At 43.0% G+C, this 22686-nt stretch overlaps 4 protein-coding genes across 11 annotated transcripts in view; 2 read left to right on the forward strand and 2 right to left on the reverse strand.

Annotated features, from left to right (window-relative positions):
- dclk1a (doublecortin-like kinase 1a) overlaps positions 1–489 on the forward strand; it is a 50285-nt gene extending 49796 nt beyond the window's left edge. For 4 of the 7 annotated variants that reach the window (XM_071903970.2, XM_071903971.2, XM_071903966.2 and 1 more), the window contains one exon: positions 199–256. In XM_071903970.2, coding sequence (XP_071760071.2) covers positions 199–256 — 58 coding nt within the window. Of the gene's footprint in view, positions 1–198; positions 270–326 lie in introns of those variants that run through there. The other 3 variants (XM_071903968.2, XM_071903969.2, XM_071903965.2) reach the window with 3 other exon arrangements.
- A 2961-nt stretch (positions 490–3450) lies between these two features.
- On the forward strand, positions 3451–6540 carry rfxap (regulatory factor X-associated protein). The gene is made up of 3 exons (XM_071903978.2): positions 3451–4144; positions 4505–4615; positions 5340–6540. Exons 1-3 carry the CDS (start codon positions 3716–3718, stop codon positions 5442–5444), a joined length of 645 nt encoding a protein of 214 aa, XP_071760079.1. The 5' UTR covers positions 3451–3715; the 3' UTR covers positions 5445–6540.
- Positions 6541–6666: 126 nt separating this feature from the next.
- Positions 6667–13997, reverse strand: smad9 (SMAD family member 9). 2 transcript variants are annotated; one of them, XM_078286530.1, is made up of 8 exons: positions 13922–13997; positions 11360–11904; positions 10685–10900; positions 10075–10332; positions 9786–9899; positions 8838–9059; positions 7702–7958; positions 6667–7301 (listed from the first exon to the last, which is right to left on the reverse strand). In XM_078286530.1, exons 2-8 carry the CDS (start codon positions 11544–11546, stop codon positions 7158–7160), a joined length of 1398 nt encoding a protein of 465 aa, XP_078142656.1. In that variant the 5' UTR covers positions 11547–11904; positions 13922–13997; the 3' UTR covers positions 6667–7157. The 2 variants fall into 2 exon arrangements, with proteins under 2 accessions (XP_078142656.1, XP_071760060.1); XM_071903959.2 differs by having other exon boundaries at positions 11351–11904.
- A 2952-nt stretch (positions 13998–16949) lies between these two features.
- On the reverse strand, positions 16950–22399 carry alg5 (ALG5 dolichyl-phosphate beta-glucosyltransferase). Its single transcript, XM_071903973.2, has 10 exons — positions 22062–22399; positions 21045–21213; positions 20098–20144; positions 19826–19894; positions 19587–19679; positions 19355–19468; positions 19177–19236; positions 18860–19011; positions 18258–18343; positions 16950–17532 (listed from the first exon to the last, which is right to left on the reverse strand). Exons 1-10 carry the CDS (start codon positions 22122–22124, stop codon positions 17417–17419), a joined length of 969 nt encoding a protein of 322 aa, XP_071760074.2. The 5' UTR covers positions 22125–22399; the 3' UTR covers positions 16950–17416.
- Between the last annotated feature and the right edge of the window lie 287 nt (positions 22400–22686).

Below are 22686 nucleotides of genomic sequence, written 5' to 3' on the forward strand. Positions count from 1 at the left end.
AAATCTCAATGTTTTATTCTTTTGCTTATTGTGATGCTCCCCTCCTCCTCTGTCCCTGCTTTACTAATAACAGGCTTGCTTTTGTTGTGTGTCTTTACCCATTGGATCACCGAGTCTGATAGTCCTAACCCTAACCTCGGCATTGTATCAGAGGATCTAACCATGACGTTCTCCTGTCTCTCGTCCCGTCCCGTTCAGGCCACCCCTCTTGATAAGGAGGGGCAGGTTCTCCGACGAGGACGCCACCCGGATGTGAGGTCACTGCTTTCGCTTCTGATGACGCCGACAGTGACGACAGCAACGACACCGACAACAAAAACACTGAGGGCGCAGCCGCCCAGTTGCCTCCCTGGCCCGCCCCTGGCCCCTCCCTCTCTGACCCCCGACTCTCTCCCCAGCCCCTTCCCGAGCCCCAGCCTCCCGTCCGACTCCGACGACATCTCCATCAGCTCAGCCAGCACCGTCCGCTCCCCCAGCTCTCCCTTCTAGAGAGGAGGCGGAGGGGAAAGGGGAGGAGGTGGAGGAGGAAAAAGGAGAGTGGGGAGGAGGAGGAGGGAGTGAAAGGGAATGTCCTCATCCAACTCCTCCTTCTGTAGGGAGGAGGAGGAAGAGGAGACGTCAGCTTCCCCAGGCTCTCCCATCCAGGGCTTTGGGGGGATGAACAGGGGAAAACTGTTGAAATAAACTGGATATTAGAGACGGAGAGAACTTTCTGCTGCCTTGAATTCATCTTTCCAAACCTGGGGGAGGGTTTAGAGGGTAGAGAGGTTGGGAGAAAGGCTCAAGAGGCGACAAGTAACGAGGATCGTGAGGAAGAGGGAAAAGATGGACAGGGCGAAACGATTTTCTTTTTTACCATTCTCTCATCTGAGCACATGTTACAGAGCTCAAGGAGCGAGAAAGGGTGACAGTGTTGTTTCCCCTTTGGTGATGATCCGGGCTCAACATGGAACATGGTTTTCAGGGTGGACCAGCTCCACAGGGCAATGCGAGGATATGGACAAATGTTCATGTTTTATTGAACCTTATTTATTTATTACTTATTCACTGCATTTTTTTTTTAAATATGTATTTCCCTTTTTCATAAAAGATATGTTTTTGTTGACTTGTCAGAAGAGCTTGATGGAGTGAAAATAATGGAAACGTGTAGATGTAGATCTCGCAGTAATTTTGCAGTAGGCTACACTAGACTTGAACAGTGTAATGACAAATGGTGAGAAAATGAGAGATGAATATAGTGAGATGTGTGAGTTATTTCTTACAAAATGTGTGAACAGCATTTGTTAAAAAAAAAAGAAAAAGATAAAGAAGAGAAAGAAAGATAAAAGAAAGCACTTGTGGTGATGCCTTTCTGTAATGTTGGACTGCATTATTACAGTTTACATTTTACACAGACCGCTATTCAGCTATTCAATAATGGTGCATTTGGCTGCTCCTTGTAATTTCGTCAGCTGGTAAATTCATGACATGAACAACTTGGAAATACAAAATGACAGCATTTTGGTGCGTGTAGCAAATTCAACGTTTCAGTCATTTTTTTTCTTAATTCACACTTTTATCATATTACTCTTGATGGTTTGTGACGCTCATGTGCAACAAATATGAAGCCTTGTTTACATTTTTTCCAACACTAAAAGGCATATTTCAGCCACACGTTCCACCAGTAAAGGTATGTATTATTGATCTAGCCCGGGTATACCACTTGTATTAAGTGTGGTCAAATGTTTGGGTGTGAGTCGTACATTTAGTAGTTTATGAGGATCGTCTAAATGCACCAATTTGCTGCAGCTGGACTCTAGCTGCAGTCAAACAGGTCTGAGGGAAAGTCATTATGGATAGTGGACAACCAGCAGTAGGCTACTGTTGGAAAGCATCGCAATTAAAAGCAACAACATTGCAACTTGGAAGAGGATTTATTTCAGCTCTATACAAGTCTATCTGAAACCTCATTCACAGCTTCATTTATTCAGATGAAAGCATGACAGACATACAGTAGCCTATTCTTATAAAAAATGGTTTAGTGATGAAGTCTTGTTTGTATGTTATGTAAATAACATAATTTGATTTATTTTGATAGTTCACAATACAGTATATTTCTTTACTAGTAGTAGGTCTATCAGAACAGTAAGCAAATCAATCGGTCATACATACATGTGTATCTAATAATCAGTCAGCAAAGAAAAAAACTTCTAGAGGAGAGGAGGAGGCCGCCATCTTTGCTTCTTGTCAGACGCTGGGAATGATGTCACTTCCCTCGCAACAGCAGCCAATAAAGGGAATTCTAGTAACTGTTGCAAGAGAAAATTAGAGGAGAAGCTGGAAGAGTGAGAGAAATGCAGAATAACTTTCTTTCAGCGTTTTGCAGATTATCTCCTAGCTGTCCTCACACTTGTCTGTAGGTTTCTGTATTTAGCATAATATCATCACACAGATACAGTAATGTGCCACCATATTGATCTGATCAGTATGAATTTGTCGTGCTGTTGAAACCCACACTCTCCAGCACATGGGTACATGTGGTTTACCAAAGTGCTCTCACAGCTGCACCACAGTATTAGAATATGTTGCAATACCAATACCTGTACCTCTGTTCAACAATGGTCTATCAATAATAATAGTAATAATAATAAAAGATGTTTAACAAACAAATTGTCTGTGTCATTGGTAGATCTTAAGTGTGATTAATGTAGCCTATACATCTAAACTTATAACTTATTTATCATGTTCATATCAAGTTCAGGGGGTGCACTGCTAGACTATTTGACCATGCTATTTCATTATATTGATAAATAATGTCTTAATGTTGGCTGTTGGTGGTGAGAGTGGGACAAGTCTACTTTATGGATAGGATAGGCTGATCAGCACCCAGGTTTTGAGGCTCCAGTCTGCAGTATGCAGCATGCCTGGATTACTGGCACATCATGACCACCAAGGACCCTAAAATCCCTGGGTCTGCATGCAGATACATTTATCATTTAATTGTCCTATCATACAAATTTATATACCATCTCAGCCACCTTCAACAGTTGTACATTGAGCATGTTTTGGTATCGTTTGCCAAACTGATGAGTGGCACTTGACTGAGTGGGTACTTGACAGGGCAGGTGCTCAGTGTACAGGTGGGATGGTGGTTTCTGGCAGTCAGGTCGGCCCACAGAACATGTTTGGATGTGTTTGGGCCCCTGGCAGAATGATCCAGGCATGTGTGGCAGCACAGTGAGCTAATTACTATTAGCTAGGGATGTATTATGTAGCCAACTGATGATTGGAATAATTAAAGTTTATACATTTCATGACAGCTTACATAATGTATTCTGCCAGATTGCAAAGTAATTATTTTATTTGCATTACAGTAAAAAGAACAAATTGTCACCATTGAAATCTGGAGCTCTCTGTTTAACCAGTAGAGGGCAGTGTAATACACGGAATCAATTCAGCGAAGAAGAAAAGCCTTCTTGTTGTGTAGAGCAAGCGAGGACAGGACAGTGACAACCTGAATCTAGCCGGCTGGAAATACCAAGCTATTTCTACCAAAGCATGGTGGATTTAAGTCATATCATCTTATCACACTAAATGCCAGAATGTATTGATTAGAAAACTAGGCGGGGAAATGTCAACGAATAGCTATATCAGCGGACTAAGCTAGCTAACGTAAGCTAACAGACTGCAAAGAAACGCTAGCAAGCTAGCTAACGTTAATGTACACACCAGAATCATGAGCGAAGATGACAATTCAGCACCGGCGAATAAAGACAAAGACTCGACTCTTCTGCTCACTAAGGATGGACAGAGGTACTATGTGAACAAGAGCGGCGTGGTCGACAGTAGAAATGTGATCACGCCTCTTGAATCAGAAAACAACGTCTTCTCGTACGACATGGACGATCCGGACGAGGAGAGCGACGTCCTGGACACCTCAGACCCCAGGGACAGCGCCGCCAGTCCCGAAGAGCTCAACGACGAGGACACCTCCGAGGGCGACAACGCCCCCAAACAGTGCACCTATGAGGGGTGCACGGAGACCACGACGCAGGTGGCCAAGCAGAGGAAACCGTGGATGTGTAAAAAACACCGCAACAAGATGTACAAAGACAAGTACAAGAAGAAGAAGAGTGACCAGGCCTTGTCCAGTGGGAAACTTGATGTAAGAATGTGTTTCATAGATGCATTCATTTGAACCCACCATGATGTGCTGCAGAAATTCCATGCTAAATCACAGGGGAATTTTCCCTACACCCCATTTTTTAAATCTGGACGACTTGAGATGTGATTACAATGAGGAATGCAATTTTCAATGCCATCCTTACAAAAACGTCCTACAGGATTCCTGCAGGACACCTACACACTACCTTCACAAAGACCTAAATTCCTGCAGGACCTTTTTGTAAGGCTAGCCCATTATCTCCTTTTCCAAACCTTGATGAACCACTGATAAATCACTGCATTAATTCAAACCACATCTCACAGACTGAATCCCTTGCTTGTGTCTGTTTTTGTTGGTCAGGAGAACTCGGAGGAGCGGCCTGTCTCTGTGAACAAACAGCGTCTTGGTACCATGGGGGACCGGCCGGCCAGACCCTCTCTGATAGAGCAGGTGCTCAACCAGAAGAGACTGGTAAGTCACAGCTACTCTGATTGATTGGTGTTATGGTGTAGGTTTGTGTCTGTTACTGATGGAACTAGACTATCCTTGTTCTCATTATCGTAGGTCTTTCTTTCTCTCTTTGCATGGAAGAAAACTTGTTTGATGTCTCTTGTTCAACATCAACAACATACCTATCTACCTGGTAGAAGTCCATTTTTTTATATAGCCCTTTATCACAAGCGTGGCTCAAAGGGCTTTACATATCATATCATATCATATAGGCCTACATGTTATATACCATACTACATCATATACATGCCATATATTATATTACATCATATAGGCCCGATTGTCACGTACCATACTACATCAAACACGCTCACAGTCACGCCTATATTAGAGTCAATTTAGAGTCTCCTGTTGATCATGTTTCAATCATAGAACATGACTTAATCTGGATCATTAAGGTCCACTCCTCGTTTTGGTATGCATCTAATATTCCAAACGGCATTCATTTCAATATAATTTCAGTTTTTGAAGGTGGTTTGACAGCTATTCTCTCGTCTTCTTCCACCCAAAGACACACTGGCAGGCGGTAGTTCGCAGTGTAAACCAAAGTAGACAAATTTTGGCACACAGTTTGATGTGACGTTCTCTCCCTGACAAAGGCAGAAATAGAGAACAGCATGCATCAGAGCTACAGAGATATTAGTGTCTGCCTTTTCTTAAATATGAATATGTGTGTGTCCTACAGTCATTGCTCAGGAGTCCAGAGGTCATCAGCTTCCTGCAGCAGCAGCAGCATCTCCTGGCCGCTCAGAGCCGCAGCCAATCACAGCAGGAGTTCCAGGGCTGCTAACGCCAGCCAATCAGTGCTTTACCTTGGTGCTTTTCATGTAGAACAACCACTGAAGACACACTGATGCTTAAATGGATGGTAACCTTACACTGTCAACATCATTTTCCCCAGTCGGACCGCCATGCTGAAGGAATAATAATTAAGGGAAATGTTTTAACTATTTATGTGAAAAGCGTGGCGAGTCCTGTGCACTGTACTGGGTGAAATGATCAAGGTGTGGGTCTCTGACGTGGGCCTTTAAAGGAGGCTGACCATCTAATCAAGCTCTATCTGGGGCTGATTAGGAATTAGAAATCCCTAAATATCATTGATGCGAAGCTAACATTTACTTTCATTATTGTTTGTAGTGATTTTCCTTTTGAGTTACACTGTCTGGCCCAATTTGAATGTCAAAACCCAGTCAAAGTCAGTGATTTTATTTTTATTTTTTTGTCTCTGTGCTTCTGAGGCCATTGTGACTAGCTTCTAACCTACAAGGTTGGGATGTTTTATTTAATCTACCTTTCTTTATAGGGACTTGTGAAGGTTGCAGCAAACAATATCAAGCCAGTAGATAAAAACTGTCCAGTCAAAAACCTTCAGCTCTTGAAGCTACAGTTTTCTCCAGAATAATACTGGGAGCCCAATTTTATACTCCTGTGACCCACATTTGGGCCTCACTTCCAAAAACGAAACCATCCAGTGAATATAATGCCAGTTTATGTGTGTGTTTTAGTTTCTTATGTTGTGTTTATTTCAACATGGACTGTTATTACGTGTGACAATCATGCTTCAATGCATGTCTGTGCCTCTTTTCCACAGTAGAGCCAAGTGGGGCTTTCCAGGGCCAGGCCAAAAGGTTTTTAACATGGGATTTTAAACACCTATTTATCTGAAACTGTAACACAGTCAGCAAATTGTAACTATATACAAAAAGAAAACAAAAATGGAAATTTGATGGCATGAAAAATAGTAAGCCATGGCTTGCTAGCCCTGTTTGGCTTTGTGTAGAAAAGTGGCAAGCAGGTGCCATAGCATAGTGTGTGTTGTTTCTGTGTTGTTTTTCATTTGTTGTGCGTATTCTTTGGCTGTGAATATGACATTAAATTTATGCTGAACATGGTGGCATTTCTCAGGTTGTTTGTTGATAGCGCTCCGTGAAGATTTGTTCTTTAACGTGAGAAAATAAAAACTGATGGTAATGAAAGCTCTATGTTAAAAAATAATCTTCTAAATTTGTAGATTCTTTGAGAAAAAAAAAACTTTAATGGAACAAGTAAAAAGCAATCGGTACGTGAAGTCAAACATTAGTAAATACACAACACATACATACTAATAACATTTAATCACGAGTCTTTTAGTACCTACATGTAAATCCCATTTTTCCTTGTCTCGGAGTGCAGTTAATATGTCCCAATGGAAAGAGAGAGAATAAATGCTGTATCATAGTTTTACTGAAATGAAGAAACACTTGATCATTGTAACTACACCGGCTGTAAATTAGCAAAATGAAATTCAATGATGCATGTGTTTGAGGGTGTTGCAGCTGAGAGGGCACGACGTGACAAAGCTGACAGAACTTTGTGACATTTTTAGAACCGCTCTAAATGTGTATGAGATGACGAGAAGGAGCGCAGGACAAAAAACCTGGGAGTGGCGATACATACAGAATCTACGACTACCTGTGTGTAGGACCGAGAGCACACAAGAAGAGTGTGTGTGTGTGTGTGTGTGTTAGGACACTGAGGAGATCGGGTTGTGCGGGGAGCCCATCTGTGTGAGGACCTTGTCTAGCCACTGCAACGGCCCGTGCAGGTGCACCTCGATCCAGCAGGGGGTGCTGGTCACATCCTGACGGTGGTATTCAGCACCCCAACCCTGAGGAAAGGGGACAACAATTTTAACATCCAAAATCTCAGCTATGCATGTTGGCAGCTCAGTTTATTACTCTAATTAATAGCTGCTAAGTGGATGTGTGTATGGACTCTGTGTGTATGTAACAGGAGGAGGCCGTATCATCGTGTACGGGGGGGCTTTGACATGCTCACATCACTGCAGGCGAGAGCCGCAGATCAAAATAACAGAGTATTGATTTACTGCGGAAAACCCACAGTGGAAACTCAACTCTGCGTATTTAGCCATGTGGGTATTTAATAGAAATGGGGGCAAAGGGAAGACGGCACTGATAGAATTTCAGTTGCTACATGTCACCTAACCCCAAACCACACATTTGAAGTTTTAAAATAAACCCCACGCGTGCCTCGCGTCGCGGCGTTACCTTGACGAAGCTCATGCGGATGGTGCACATCTTGGTGAGCTCGTAGACGACCTCGAAGCCGTGGTTGACGGACTGGGAGAGGAGCTGAGCGAACAGCTGGTTGTTGAAGATCTTGAGGCTGCAGCCGCTGGGGATCTTACACACAGTGGTGGCATGGAAGCCGTGCTGGAAGTTACAGTTGCGGCTCTGGACGAAGATGCTGCTGTCGCTCAAACACTCGGCGTACACCTCCCCGCCGACGTAGTACAGGTGCAAACCTGAGGAGGGAAAGGAGAAGAGGGGAAAGACAAAAAAGAGACATCACTAATGACAAGCAGAGACCAAGTGAATTAACAAGTCAAAGCGTTGCACAAAATATCTCTAGTCTTTTAATGTGGTGGGTGCAAATCTTTAAATCTGTTACTGCACCACATATTAAAATAGAAAATAAATACAACTCCTTCATCCAAGGTAGGATATGGCAACCGTGTAATCAGAGGATGTATCCATTTAATCACTTGATTATTTACTAACTGTTAAAGACAGTGTGTTTCATATCCTGCCAGGGGAAAACCATAAGAGTGTCTATGCTTATAAACCAGGAACGTCTGGATAGCGTGTGTGTGCGTGTGTGTGTGTGTGTGTGTGTTGGGGACCAAACTTGGCCTCTTTCCCACTACCCTCAGCTCTTTCTATCACCCTACCATTCCAAACCACACACATCCTAACTGTGCACGGTTTACTGTAACCCATGGAGATGTTTGATCTCCATCCAATTGTGACAGGCTTCCTCTGCTCTTAAACCATGAGAAAAACCAACATTTAGCCCAAAGCATCCAGACAATAGGAGGCTATCTGACTGTAAATCTTGTGGTGTTGTGCTTGCTTACAAAGTGCAAGCGCACACACACACACACACACAGGGCCACTATAAATAAATGATATGGTATAGATTTTGCCAGGCCTTTCTTTGCTGGACTCTCTGGTCCAAATAATTTTTGACACTAAAAAAAGCCTCATTCTCAGAACTTAACTGTAAATATCAATCATGCGTTTTAATACATTTTTGTTGGCTATGGTCCTTATCAAACACTGTAAGTAATTATGCAAAAGAGGTGCCATTATCACAAATAAACCACAGAGGTACTCCATCCTACCTTTGCCTATGTGCCTGCGTGTGTGTTCGATGGTGGAGTTGCGGTTGACGTTGGACAGCAGGCCGAGGCAGAAGCGGTTCTTGTTGTTGGACGGGTCTGTGAAGCCGTCCACCAGGACGCTGCGGGACGAGGCGTGGAACGTCTCTCCCACCCGGTTGTTGAGCTCATAGTACGCTATGGAGCACCAGTACTCCGGCTCCTCGTAACATACCGGCCTTAAATCTGAACAGGGACACAACGACGGGATGAATGATCAAAGAGAATCCTGCTTTACAAAATACTGTCCTATCACTGGCAGGCTGACGGGGCAGACTTGGGTTGGTGAGAGGAAGGTCACAGGTTTGACCTCCTCCCCCAGTTCATTATCAAAGTGTTACTAAGCAAGGCACTGAACCTGCTCCAGGGGTGCTAAAATGCATCTCAAAGCATATGTGAGGAAAACTGATTTCTGATTTTATACATATTATGGTTCATATGGTTATTATGTTCAAAAAATGCTGTATATTGTGGTAAATGTATTACTTAATATAGCAGTTGTAGGTAAATTCACATCTGCTAATATCTCTTAGACATCTACACTATCAGTCAAAAGTTTGGACACCACATTTTTCTTTATTTTTTACTATTTTCCACATTTTAGAATAATAGTAAAGACATCAAAACTATGAAATAACACAAATGGAATTAGTGGCCAAAAATGTGTTAAACAAATCAAAGCTATCTTATATTTTAGATTCTTCAAAGTAAAGAATCAAAAGCAAAGGCTTTGGAAATAAATTCATAACTCATCATAACTTCACTATTTATTTGTATAAGAAACAAATTTCAAGCATTCAAGCGTAAGCCTTTGATCAAAATGGCTTTAAGATAATGAAAAACATATCAGGTGTGTCCAAACTTTTGATTGGTAGTGTACTGTATATCTCTGGCTGTGTGAACTTCAGTTACCTCTGTGGGGGGCGGAAAGTATGAGTTTGGGGGTATTTGAGGAGTTGCTGGGCTTCACATCTTCTTGAGGGGTCGTCGTCTCCATCATGCTGTACGGAGGTGGAGGAGTCTCCGCTGGAAAAGCGCATGACAGAGCAGAGGAAGAGGATATAAATGGAAAAAGTAAACGACTTACACTCATATCAGACTGGAGTATGAGACTCTAAGGTAAAGCAGAAAGTAGTGGTAAAGTAGTAGTATCTATTGCTGTAACCACTGGCAGTATCAGCTGGCTTGTTTCTCTTCCTACCTGTGATGTGGTAAGGACTGCCGGGCTCCGCGGCGCTGTTGGGGGAGTTGGGGTAACTCTGCGAGGTGGGAGACTGGGCGAGGGAGGAGGAGGGGGAGGAGGAGAAGGAGGAGCAGGGCAGAGGAGGGAAGGAGTCCGGGTAGGTGGCATTCTGGGGCATCAGAGGCTCGTTGTGCAGGGAAGCGTTCCTGAACTTGGCCAGCAAACTGTGCTGAGGGTTGAACTCGCTGTGGCGCGGGACCAACACGGGTGGTAGCACTGAGAGGGAGAGCAGGGAGGGTGGAAGAAAAAGGGAGAGAGAGAGTAGAGAGAGAGAGAGAGAGAGAGAGAGAGAGAGAGAGAGAGATGCTGTTAGAAAAGATCATATTACTGCAAATCTAGTTGGCTTGGGTACACTGTATTAGATCAGTCGTCCTTGTTCTCCAACTCCTAGCCTATATAGAAAATGAAAAAAAGCATTGGCTCCACTTGGAAACCCATGAAAGCTTTCATTGTTTGTGAGATTACAACTCAACATTGAGCTTATTTCTTCCACTTAAAAACCAATTTAGAAGATTTTGTCTCTTTTTTTCCTTAATTTCCTTTGCAGCTCGACCTTCCCGTTCGTTACCTGGCGTCTCCACGCGCCTGTAGTGGTAGGGGTTGATGCAGATGTCCTTTTGCTTGGAGCCGAAGGGGAACTCGCAGCACTCCAGGGCTTTGAGCTCATGGTGGGACTGCAGGTCCGGCCAGCGCCACACCCGGCAGTAGATGACGTGGGGCAGACCCTTCCTGTGGGACACCTGCAGCCTCCCGTCCAGCGACCGAGGGATTGTCACGCACTTGCCTGACAGGGTTAAGATCGAAAAATCAAACGACATGGATCTCACCGGTCAATAGAGGCGGCAGACTGTACTGTGCGTTTAAACTGATGTTGTTTGTACCTAGAGCTCATCTTGGTGACTAGAGCTGAAACGATTAATCGATTACTTGATTTGTCATTATTTTTGACATTTTATAGACTAAATGATTAATCAAGAAAATAGTAGTCCTATTGGGGACACAAATTTGTTATAGTGGTGATTATACAGGTATCTATCATGCTATAATTTACATTTTAGCTACTTAACTGACGCTCTTATCCAGAATGGCTTACAATGAGTGAGCAGGAATCGACACTCAAGGACATTTTGACAAATTGCACCTGCTGGGATCGAACCTGTGACCTTTTCCAGCTATGAGACATCCTCTCTAACCACTAGGCCACTATGCCACCCTTCACCCACGAGACACTCACTGGGCTGACCGGGGCAGCTGAGGGCTCTCTCCAGCTCCTCCATCGCTCCCTTCTTCTTCTTCAGTTTCTTCACCAGAGAGTCCACAGCCTTCTCCGCCCACTTCTCCTCCTCATCCCCTTGTTTCCAGCCAAGCAGGCGCTTCACTGCCGGGCTGGTGAAGGAGAAGAGGGACGTAATGGAGGTAGAGGAGTTCATAATGAGATGGATGGGATGGGTGGGAAGGTGAGCTGATGGGATATGGGTTCACGTGAGGACAGAGCCGAAGAATGAGAAGCCGGGGCAGAGAAGAAGCAGAGAGGTAAGGATAGAGAGGTAGCGTGATGAGTCTGTGTAAACAGAGGCTGTTTTTTCTTTTTTTTTTCTTTTTTTTTATTCCGCTGTTACTTCCCAGCAGCGTTGGTGGAAGAGTTGGACCGCTGCCAGTGCAGAGCAGCAAACCCTAAATCCTCTCTCTGCGTTGGCACAGAAGGGATCTGGCAGCTCGGGATCCGGAGCCTCCTGCAGGGAAGGTTATTCCTCACACAGCCAGAAGTCCAGGTCAAGTTTCAATCATCTGGCAAGAGAAGTGAGAGACAGAATTAACTGCTAATTTAGCTGAAACCGAGGCATGGCTGGGGAGACAGTCCAGAGGTCAAGCAGAAAAGAGGACTTGGGATTTACTTGTTAGGGGAACTAAGCCCAAGCCAGAGACTTGTTTTAAATGACAGGCTGGTCTAGACTGATGACAACAGCCTGACTCAAACTAAAGACTAAACACCACAAAAGCAAAAAAAAAAAAAAAAAAAGGTGAAAAAAAAGGTGCTAGAGGTAGGTTTTCATGGTAAGGATGCTGTATCTGCAGGGCCCCACTCTCTTCATCAAATTGATTTTCTAAATACTGAACAACTAGATTATTCCCTAAGAAGAGCAATCACAACATTGAAAAGTCTCAAAATCTAATGTTTCAGAGAGATCAGAGGAAGGTGGCCATGCAGGCTCATTTTCTGGAATAACTGAGAATGATGCATGTCCTTTCTATGGCTTCTGTTTCTATGATCATACCACTAACGCCCAGGAGCCATACTGTCTGGCCAGAACACATCACAGGACAGGGGAGAGAGAGAGAGAGAGAGAGAGAGAGAGAGAGAGAGAGAGAGAGAGAGAGAGAGAGAGAGAGAGAGAGAGAGAGAGAGAGAGAGAGAGAGAGAGAGAGAGAGAGAGAGAGAGAGAGAGAGAGAGAGAGAGAGAGAGAGAGAGAGAGAGAGAGAGAGAGAGAGAGAGAGAGCGAGAGCGAGCTCTGCGTGCTTTCGTGTTTGCTTGTATTTCCGTTTGTGTATTCATCCAAAAAAGATTACTGGGGAAAAAAAAGCAAGGAAAGTAACTATCCAACTATTTATCAGGTATGAGTCCCAGTCACGAATTCTACACACCCCATCCTGTTAGTGCGCGCATCACTCCGGCAGCACGAGCTTAATGAAAAATCACTATAATATTCCTATGATCTTCCTATAGGGACTCCAAGTGTTTCTGAGGTACTCAATAGTGAGTTTATTGTCATCTTATCGTACATTATGGTATTTTTTGTTTATCTCATATATGGTTTTACTATAGGATTATTTGCGGTAGCCTATCATTTTTACCTATAGGCTAGTAACTGCATGATATGTTTTAAATTTCACTATAGTATCGTATCCTTCTATTATAGCTCTTTTTATTCTAGGATTCTTGAAGTTCTAGGTAGTAAATAGGCTGGAATTCCTCTGATGATAGTGAATAGAAATGTGGACCAGGCTACATTCTGTCTCGTGCTCATCAAAAATAATAATAGAAATGTGAACAACACTGCCTGGTTTTCCGCAGACAGACAGACAGACAGGCAGACAGACAGACAGACAGCTGAGTTTACAATGACAGCAAAAGCGCACGAGCTCTCGTTTCCAATGCGGCATCAGTCCGCCGCCGCTGCTGCTTTATGGAGCCTGGCGTCACCCAGTCTACAGGCTCAGATAGGCTAATTACCTAATGCTTTATCATCAGGACACCCCCCAAAAAGTAAACACGCCAGCTTCCTTTTACTACTAGCATGAGTCTTTAGCGTCTGTACATTTTGGGCTGTGTCCTGACCTATAAACACACACCTTGACAAAACAATCCTACATGCTAAAAAGGTAAACAAGAGCCGTCAGCCAAAAGTATTCTTGTCATAGTCTAAGTATGTCATCATTACAAACTTTTATTTGAACGAGTCAAACAACCACATGGCACAAAGAGGGCACGGAGTGATGATTATCCGTTATTCTTGGCTGACATAATATCTAATAGTATTGATTACAAATCTATATTTAGCCTATACGTTTCCCAATCGACCTGTAGCCAAACACTTTGTCTAAACGCAGTCATATATAGGATATTAGTGATATTTCCACATTATAATCCACACGAAGTTGCCCGTCAGTGCAAGTGAGCAGTTATTAAACCTATATAAACATTCCTCAAAAAATATAATTACAAAAACCACAGCAAAATAACCAATACTGAAACAGAACTACTTAAAATATATTAAAATATAAATTAGTTGTTTGTTTTCTCACCTCTGCTGTGATAACAAGTGCATTGCAGACAGCCGTGCGTGTGGAGGCTGTACTGTATGTTGTAGGTCAGACCAGCACACTGGAGCGGCGAAGGTGTGTGTGTGTGTGTGTGTGTGTGTGTGTGTGTGTGTGTGTGTGTGTGTGTGTGTGTCAGTGTGCGTATGTGTGTGTGTTGGAGTTGGTGTGTGTTTGGGAGGACCAGTGTCAAGCCGGCCAGAATAAAAACATGACTTCCGGTTTACATTTTCAAAATAAAACACAGAGGGGAAAAGGTTGCAATGTTGAGTAATACAATACGTAATTTAAAATAATAGTAGCTACAAACCAGATTTGTGTTTATTAATTTGTTTTTATTTATTTAAATCTATTTATAGATATTTACACCGCAATGGCCTAACGTTATTTGAGATAACGTTAGCTAACGTTAGCTTTTGACGGAGGGTGATATGATATGCAGGGGGTGGCAGGTTCAACTTGACAAAAATTGACCAACTTTACGCTTTTATTTTGAAGGCAGCACTACCGTAACTTCTGGTCTTGCCATGGCTGCCTGTGGCTGTCTTGACGCAGCTTTTGCGAGGAGCCCGGAGCCTCCACTCCTCCAGCAGCCCCAGCCGAGCGCCACAACCTCGGCGTCAGCCTGGCTGGAACCGCAGCGCCTGCATGCGAGATCCCTCCGCCTTCCCCCCTGGAACTTTCCCAGGATTTCAGGGATTCAGACCCAGCAGCAACATGCATGAATGTGCGCGCGTGCGTGGGCATGATGTGCAGTCCTCGCGCAGTGGCTAAATCAGACATAGGAGAGACTCTGACAAAAGGCCACGAGACAAACAATCACACCTGTTCCCTTTTTCCAGTCTATTCTAATGAATGGATTGACTGTGATTCCATAACAAAAACAAAAAAACTATAATAATCCTACAGTAATCCTATAGTGTGTTTCTGATACTCAATGGTCAGTTTATAATTAAATTCGCGTATTTGTAATCTCTTATGGTGTCACTATAATATTCCTATAATATTTCTATAGGGACTTGTGTAGTACTCAAAGTGAGTTCATACCTAATGGTATTTTATGGTAGTAGCCTATGCCTAATGTGGTATAGCAGCTCCTGATATTTGTAGCCTACTGCATCCTCCTAAAATGTAGCCTATTATAAGATGACTAAGGTTGGGTGGGTCTCCGTGCAATATGATGATAATGAGGGAAATGACACGCACTGCTTGGAATTAATGAGTTGGCCTGCTGCAGCTAATAACAGGCTGCAACTGGCTGAGGTTGTTATTGCAGCAGAGGTGAGCAGCCTGTTTGATGGATGGATGGGTTGGTGGGTGGGTGCATATTTTATGTTCAAAAGGTTTGTAAATCAATCATATCACATTCCGCTTATACAACTATTCCAAGTCTCAGGCTACATGGAAAATCACAATAATATTCCTAAAGGAACTTGAAGTGTGCGCACTGTTGTGGTATTTATGTTATTATCTCCTATATTATGCTATCCGTTCTTATATTCCCATAGGCACCTAGTAAAATTTACAGTTACACATTCACACACACACCTACACACACACATACCATACACACTGCACCTGTATCCTAAAAAAAAATGTAAAAGTGCAAATCTGCCTTGGATATAGACTATCCACCCTTTCACCCCCAGTTCAAACCTGCATTGAAATCAAGCTTCAATACAAAAAAAAATTATAATAATCTAAGTTGTTTCCCTAGGCTATCTGTTGTTGGGAGCCAGACTGAGGTCTTTTTCATTGCGGATGGATACGAGCCTTTATTGTGAGTGCCGTGACTGGTCCAGTTAATGACGCAAGCCCGGCTGGCGACAGTGAGTCTACAAGTTTGACATTTTCACAGTTTACAGCAACTGCTGCGGAACGTAACAATACTCCCGACATGAAGTGAAACCACTCGAGGGATCCTTTCAAACCTCACTTTTTAACACCAGGTGGATCACCAAAACGCATCACCCGGGCTGGAGAAGCTGCCGGTGGGCCACAAATAGGTGCTCCAAGTGGGGTCCGGGGACCAGCAGGGGTCCTTGAGGAAGTTCCAGGGCAAAATGAGGAATAGTTTAGCAATTTCAGTTTTTTTTCCCACTCACTAGAAATGAGCATAACTATTTTGATCATTTGGTTTCAGCGTTGCCACTGTTGCCGTCTATAGAAATAGCCTAATTCTGTACTGAGTCATAACAACATATCTGCTCTCAGATAGGGGTTAAAATTTTATCAAGCGGGGGTTATCTGGCTATCTATTTGGGGGTTCTTGGTGTAACACAAACGTCTGGGAAACCATGGTTTAACCCAGTGGCCCGCAGTGAATCAGTGATTGTGTATGCGTCAGATTCAGGGGGAGGGGGAGGGGGAGGCAGGGGTGCGGATCAATAAAATATCTTGAAATGTAAATCTTTTAATTTCAACTTGCAAAATCACTAATTTCCTTGCCCCTTGATTCCTGGCCAGCATACTCTAGAGGTAGCAGAATAGAAAAGCGCAGGTATAAGGATGTGACTGTCCCGGGCAGAGAGCAGCCAGACAGACAGGCAGACAGACACCGGGACACAAACAGGATGCGCTCCCCGGGGCTCCGCGAGGCCCCAGAGACATCCGCATTAGCGCGCGCCCCAGCCCTCGCTGCCAGACCTCAGACTTGCATAAGAAAACAGCACTTCAACAGGAACTTCATTTATCCAGACCACAAGAACGCTCGCTGCTGGACACTTTCCAGAAGATGTCCGCAAAACAGCTCTGAGAGACAGGAAAAGGCATCTGTTGGCCTATGAGCAACCTTAGTTTACTGCTTTTGATAGATCCGGGAGCGAGCTATCATAATAAGTTAATGGTTAAACATGACCAGAGTGAGTGTGTGTGTGTGTGTGTGTGTGCGTGAGAGAGAGAGAGAGAGAGAGAGAGAGAGAGAGAGACAGGGAGAGGAAGCTGTCTGGAAAGGTGAGAACACAAGTGACTGTAGGTTAATAGCCTCATGATTATAAAGTCATAATATGATACACATGTTTTTTTTTGTTTATTTTGGTTTACAATCCCTCCTGTCCCTTGAGAAAATCTCACAGAATAACACGTTCATTTTACCTGCCAGAATCAAACAGATATCAGATCCTCCAAAATTCTCTACAAGTCTTTTGCAACTTACAACTGATTAGCCACAAAATAAAAAGTAACTTAGTACACGGATCAGTCAGACAAAGTATGTCCTGGAAACCGTGGCAACAGCAATGTGCGTGTAACCATGGCCACCACAAGCCATAGTCCAACTAACAGGCAGGACCACGAGGAACTCTCAACTGTGTCGTTACTTCTCATCCAATGATAGCATTTGGAGAGGAAATTAAGTGAAATGTTTGTTTTTTTGTTGTTGATTACAGTGAATGACTGACACAATTGATAATCCCGATCCAATTGAAAGGTTTGGTGGCGACATCATGGCTGTCTCTATGACACGAGGGCTCGTCCGATTGGCTAGTCAGTCTTGCGTGGCGACTCCAGCTTCCAGGCACCGGTGATGTAGCGCAGGCGGATGAAGACCAGGTCCCGTCCCATCTGCAGCCAGCTCCACACCGGGACTAACTTGGATCCTGGCAGAGCAAACACACATCACACAGGCGCTCAACTCTAAGAGAAGTTTTTATAGTCCAAATAATGGAAAATTGCCAGTTTGCTGACATTCATTGATGACAGCCATACAATAACTCCATCAGAAAAGGCTTGAACTGTGGGACTGAGCAAGAATAGATAGATCAGGTTGATGGATGGACACTTTATTAATCATCATCAAATAGTAAGACTGTAATAGAAATACAGAGCAATAACAAGCAGGGGAAAACAAATAACAAATGAAGAGTTTCATTCAAAAATGAGATATCAAAAAAATGACACCCATTCTCCCATATTGACTGCTGGCATGAATCTTAAGACTTTTGCTTATAAAATTGTTTTTTTGGGGGGACAGAATCATTAATGTTTTTCAAATACTGCCTGATTTATTCCATGTAGCAAAATGTTTTCAAAATGGATATACAGCATTGAAGCATGCATGAAACCCTTCATACATATCAAAAATAATAATCGTTGTAAGACAGACATCTGAATAAAACCAATAAAGATTAAAAATTGCATAGATACATATGCAAACATTAAGGTTAATAAAATGCTAAATAAATATAATGAACAACTAGAAGCAATGAAAATATGTTACTCTGGAAATTTTCCAATCACAGACTGACTGACAGTGATATTTATAGATCTACAGATCATTGGATTGCGGATGGACAAATGTTTCCATATTCCATGAGAAACCTACCTTCTATTTCAGTCCAGTTGACCGCCACCTCTGCTATGGGGATTTTGAAGCACTGGGCGATGTAGAGGAGCTCCACATCAAAGGCCCTGAGAGAGAAAATAGAAAAAGTGCATAACAGGTGTTGAAACACTCTATTACAAGGACTTCTATCAGACAATATCAAACTTTCCCAAACATCCTGTGACTCCAGCATTCACAACACAGCAGGTTTACTTGTGCAGCACTATGGCATATGATAGATTATCATCTCCCATGTGCTATTTTTATTATCGATTAGTCTATTGATTGATAGTCGATTGATTTTTTCGATTAATCGATTAACGATTTAGTCTATAAATGATCAAAAATAATGACAAATGCCCATCATAAGTTGCCAGAGACCAAAGTGATTCTAAAAATTGCTTATTTAGTCTGACCAGCAGCCAAGAAACCCAAAGCATTCATTTTATAATGATATGAAACAGAGAAAAGCAAGCAAATCATAGCATTTGTGAAGCTGTAACCAGCAAAAGTTTGGTATTTTTACTTGTTAAATGACTAAAACAATTAGTTGATTCTGTCGACTAATCGATCAATCAACTAATCGATTCAGCACTCCTTACCAGCGCTCCACATGGAGGGAAGAGAAGGTCTTGAGGGCGGCCTCGCGGGTGAACAGCTTGAAGCCGCACTGCGTGTCCGCGATCCCCCTCACACAGAAGAACCACACCAGGAAGTGAAAGCCGTACATCAGGAACGTACGGAAGAAAGATCGCTGTGACGGGGACAGAACAACAGCGGTTTACATCATCCGTCCCACGCACATAAATGACACCTTAGTTGTTGGTTAGATAGACAGACGCAGACACATAGTCTACATAGTAATGTTGACTGATAGACGAGCACAGACAGAAAGAGAGACAGACAGTCAGACGTTTACCTCAGCGACTGACTCCTGCTCCAGGTGAGCTCTGGAACCGCAGGAGATCGCCATGTTCTCCTAAACACACAGACAGGCATCTTTAGAGTGGTCCAAAACCTAACCGACTTCTATTACTACATCATACCTAGATGGCAACATGTCAGACAGAACAACAAAAACAAAACAAACCCCCCACCGGTTTAGGGTCGAGGTGGTGAAGGCCGGCCTCCACTTTCTCAACGTCAGCAAACTTTGTGGCTCCGTCAGCATCTGCCATCAGGATGACTTTCCCTCTGGAGCTCAGAGTTCCCTAAAAGAGAGAAAAACACAAAAATTAAATCAACAGGAGGTGCGCTGCATACGTTTGTATTAGACTTGTCGTTTTTTGTGGCACATTCAAATGTGGGTTTTGACAGCCAAGGTCTCACCATCCTCACAGCTCCTCCTTTCCCTCTGTTCTTCACCAGCGTCAGGACGCGCACTTTGTCTGCACCGTACTTCCTCGTGTACTGCAAGGCAACCTGGGAAGACAACACAACGATGTTCACACACACTAATACAAACTTTCTCTTGGTACCTCAGTATGGTGCCACTTTGAAACATTCAGCATTGAGCAAAAATGTATTTCTTGGAAGAATATCCACAAAAAAAGGTTTAAAAATATCACCTCTGTGGTTTTGTCTTTGCTGCCATCGTCAACCACGATGACCTCATAGGTAAACGAAGAGTGCTGTTTCTGCAGTGAGGAAATTACAGGAGAGATTTGATTCACAAAGGGCAGTTTTTAGTTAAATGCTGCAACCTAGTGGCCACTTTGAGGATAACTGGTACAGCCACAGAAGCTTGCTTTGCTCGCTGAAGAAGGTTAACTCTATATTGGACCAGACAAAGCACTTCACTCATGAGTTCTTGCATTTGCTTTCCACTGCAAACACTGACCTGTCTGTTCTCCAAGTAATCCATAGCTTCTTCCATCATCACAGGCACTGAAAAGACACACATTCACACCCATATTAAGTTTCTATCATCTAGCGCAGGTGTAAAATGACACATCGCCCGAGAGGCCAGGAGCTATGGGGTTTTAAAAGAACCAAACTGGTTGGTAAAGTGTCTTTACACTGAATGCTAACCCTCAAAGTTAAACTGGTGGGCAATTCATCAGGCAAAACACAGTAAACTGTGCATGTATTAGCATTTAAGTGTTGAAAAAGCCATTTGCTAGGAAATCTTGACAAAGCAGATTTCGACACTACCCATCTCCAATCAATATGAAATATTTTTCATAGTTAAAGATAGATTAAATATGCTTTCTTAACTATTTTGCATAAATAGTTCAGAAACCTGTCTATTGGCTCACAATCTGTGTAGTCACGATCACACTAGTATTGCTAATATTGTCTTAAAAAGTAAATCCTATTCTATATCTTGTCTTTAAAAGTAAATCCTATTCTATCTATTGTCTTAAAAACTAAATCCTAAAAGCAGGATGCTCTATTATTTGTCAATAGTTTCCCTTCTATTAATGGTCTAATTTTCTGTAAAAGGGTCTGTGTTGGTTTCTGATGGGTTACCAATAGCAGAGTTATGGATCAGGGTTTGATTCATTGTTATCAGGAAGATGTTTGGTGCAAATTGAATGCTGGGTCCTTTAATTACAGAATTATATATCCTATCAAATAAAAATGTCCAGTCTGGTGCAATTACATAGCTATTTTCTAACAGACAAAAACAACAGTTTTACAACAGTTTACTGTATCTAAAGTCAAGGAAGGCTGAACATTAGAACTCAGGCCAAAAAGTTGGTGGAGCTTCAACAAGCTATGTTATTCCACCAGTTACTATGCAGAAATCACTGATGGAGACCCAGGTTTACACCCATCACTCACTTCGGAGCTCCTCATTATAGGCGGGGACCACCACAGACAGCTCCCTGGAGTGGGGATCATGCAGGCTGGGGAAGAGCTCCTTCTCCCCGGTGGTGGTGAGGAAGTATTTCTCCTTCTCATGACGTGTCAGATCCACCATGCCGGCTGTGACGTGCGCTACTATTAACAGCTGAAAAGAGATGAACACGGGAATAATGCTGCTGTAATCTTGTTTCATCATGTACTGTTTTCAGGAGTCCTTTTTCACCCTGGGGTCAACTGAGCTGGCTTGAGCTCAAGTTTCATATTGGAGACGCTGAAGCGGGCTAGCCTTGATGTTAGTCCAGGACTAACTCACCCTGTTTTTGCAGCAGGTTTAGCCATGACTTCCCAGGGTTAAGAATTGAATTGCGGTGTATAAACATGAGCTGACAAGTGCAGTGTGAAAAGGGGGTAAAAATAAGCCTAGGGTTAATGTACGATTGTACAATTACAGGGCGAAAAGCACTTGCTCTAAACACAATGGGCTGGTTTTGCAGACAGGGATTAAGCCTAGCCCTAGACTATGGACGTTTTCAATGGATATCTCCTTTGAATTTTGTCTTTAGTCTACTAAGTCTAGGACTAGGCTTAACCAAGAGATTTGTATTGAAAAAACATCCACCCAAATTCATAGTATTCTGTTCCATCACCACACAGCCATCTTGGTGGGAAAATAACAGGTGATTATAATCAAATGACAGCCACAGCCAATGAGCTGTGTGTATGGTAAAGCACTATGGTAGGAAATGCATGTACATCATGGGAATACTATGAATAGAGCAACCCACGACCTCAAAAAGCAAGACATTGACAACCAGTGATTACAACAAGTGAGAAAAGCATACTGCCAACATTTTTGACAGCTTTTGCCATCATCTTCCATTGAAGGCCCTTGAGTTTAGATCACTTTACAGAGACAACACACTTGCCACAGCACAAACTACAACAGACTGGCAACAGAATACCAAACTAAAAAATTAACTGTAAGTTACTTACCACAATCAAACCTGCAACTGCTAATGCAGCCAAGCCTTGAACTAATTCACAGAGGAAATCCATCCTCCATGCCCTGCTAACGTTAGTCACTGACAGACAGACCACCAGTCAAAGTGGCTAGCTAACCAGCTAGCCCCCTGTTGCTTCCTACACCCTTCTGTGTTTCCGTCTTGTGGCCGCTGTTCAAACGTCCCAGGAGGAAAACGAGATTAAGCAAATGTTTTGAAAGGTGAACGCACAGAGCAAAGAACCCTTATATTTCCATTTCTCTGTGGGAAGCTCAGTGAACTCCACCTCCAATCACAACTGAACACAACGTCGACGCGGAAGTGCCACCAGTTTTCTTGACCACATCATCAGTTTGATGCATGGATGTATTAAAGGAGGACACCGAGCGGAACCAGTGTCCGCGTGTACACACACACCGCCCCTGGTGGGCGGGGGTGGAAATAGGAATGAAAAAGGTGAACTGTAACTAATGTTGTTAAATGCAAAAAAGTAAAGTTTTAACAATGAGTCTGTAATAGAGGAGAGGGTGGGATTATTAATTATTAAAACGGCTAATTATAATTATTCGAGTTCATATAAAAGAAACACAGGCATATAGAAACCACAAGCCCCTGTT

This window comes from Centroberyx gerrardi, chromosome 11, assembly GCF_048128805.1.
Source record: "Centroberyx gerrardi isolate f3 chromosome 11, fCenGer3.hap1.cur.20231027, whole genome shotgun sequence".
Taxonomy (NCBI): Eukaryota; Metazoa; Chordata; class Actinopteri; order Beryciformes; family Berycidae; genus Centroberyx; species Centroberyx gerrardi.

Excerpts from the sequence above, each read along its gene's own strand:
- rfxap (XM_071903978.2), top strand. The coding sequence starts at position 3,716 with ATGAGCGAAGATGACAATTCAGCACCGGCGAATAAAGACAAAGACTCG. Across the intron at positions 4,145-4,504 it reads TGTCCAGTGGGAAACTTGAT|GAGAACTCGGAGGAGCGGCC; the intron begins GTAAGAATGTGT and ends TTTGTTGGTCAG. Across the intron at positions 4,616-5,339 it reads TGCTCAACCAGAAGAGACTG|TCATTGCTCAGGAGTCCAGA; the intron begins GTAAGTCACAGC and ends TGTGTCCTACAG.
- smad9 (XM_071903959.2), bottom strand. The coding sequence starts at position 11,546 with ATGAACTCCTCTACCTCCATTACGTCCCTCTTCTCCTTCACCAGCCCG. Across the intron at positions 10,901-11,350 it reads CAGCTGCCCCGGTCAGCCCA|GCAAGTGCGTGACAATCCCT; the intron begins GTGAGTGTCTCG and ends TAACCCTGTCAG. Across the intron at positions 10,333-10,684 it reads CAGGCGCGTGGAGACGCCAG|TGCTACCACCCGTGTTGGTC; the intron begins GTAACGAACGGG and ends TCTCCCTCTCAG.
- alg5 (XM_071903973.2), bottom strand. The coding sequence starts at position 22,124 with ATGGATTTCCTCTGTGAATTAGTTCAAGGCTTGGCTGCATTAGCAGTT. Across the intron at positions 21,214-22,061 it reads CAGTTGCAGGTTTGATTGTG|CTGTTAATAGTAGCGCACGT; the intron begins GTAAGTAACTTA and ends ATCTCTTTTCAG. Across the intron at positions 19,012-19,176 it reads AGCAGGAGTCAGTCGCTGAG|CGATCTTTCTTCCGTACGTT; the intron begins GTAAACGTCTGA and ends TCCCCGTCACAG.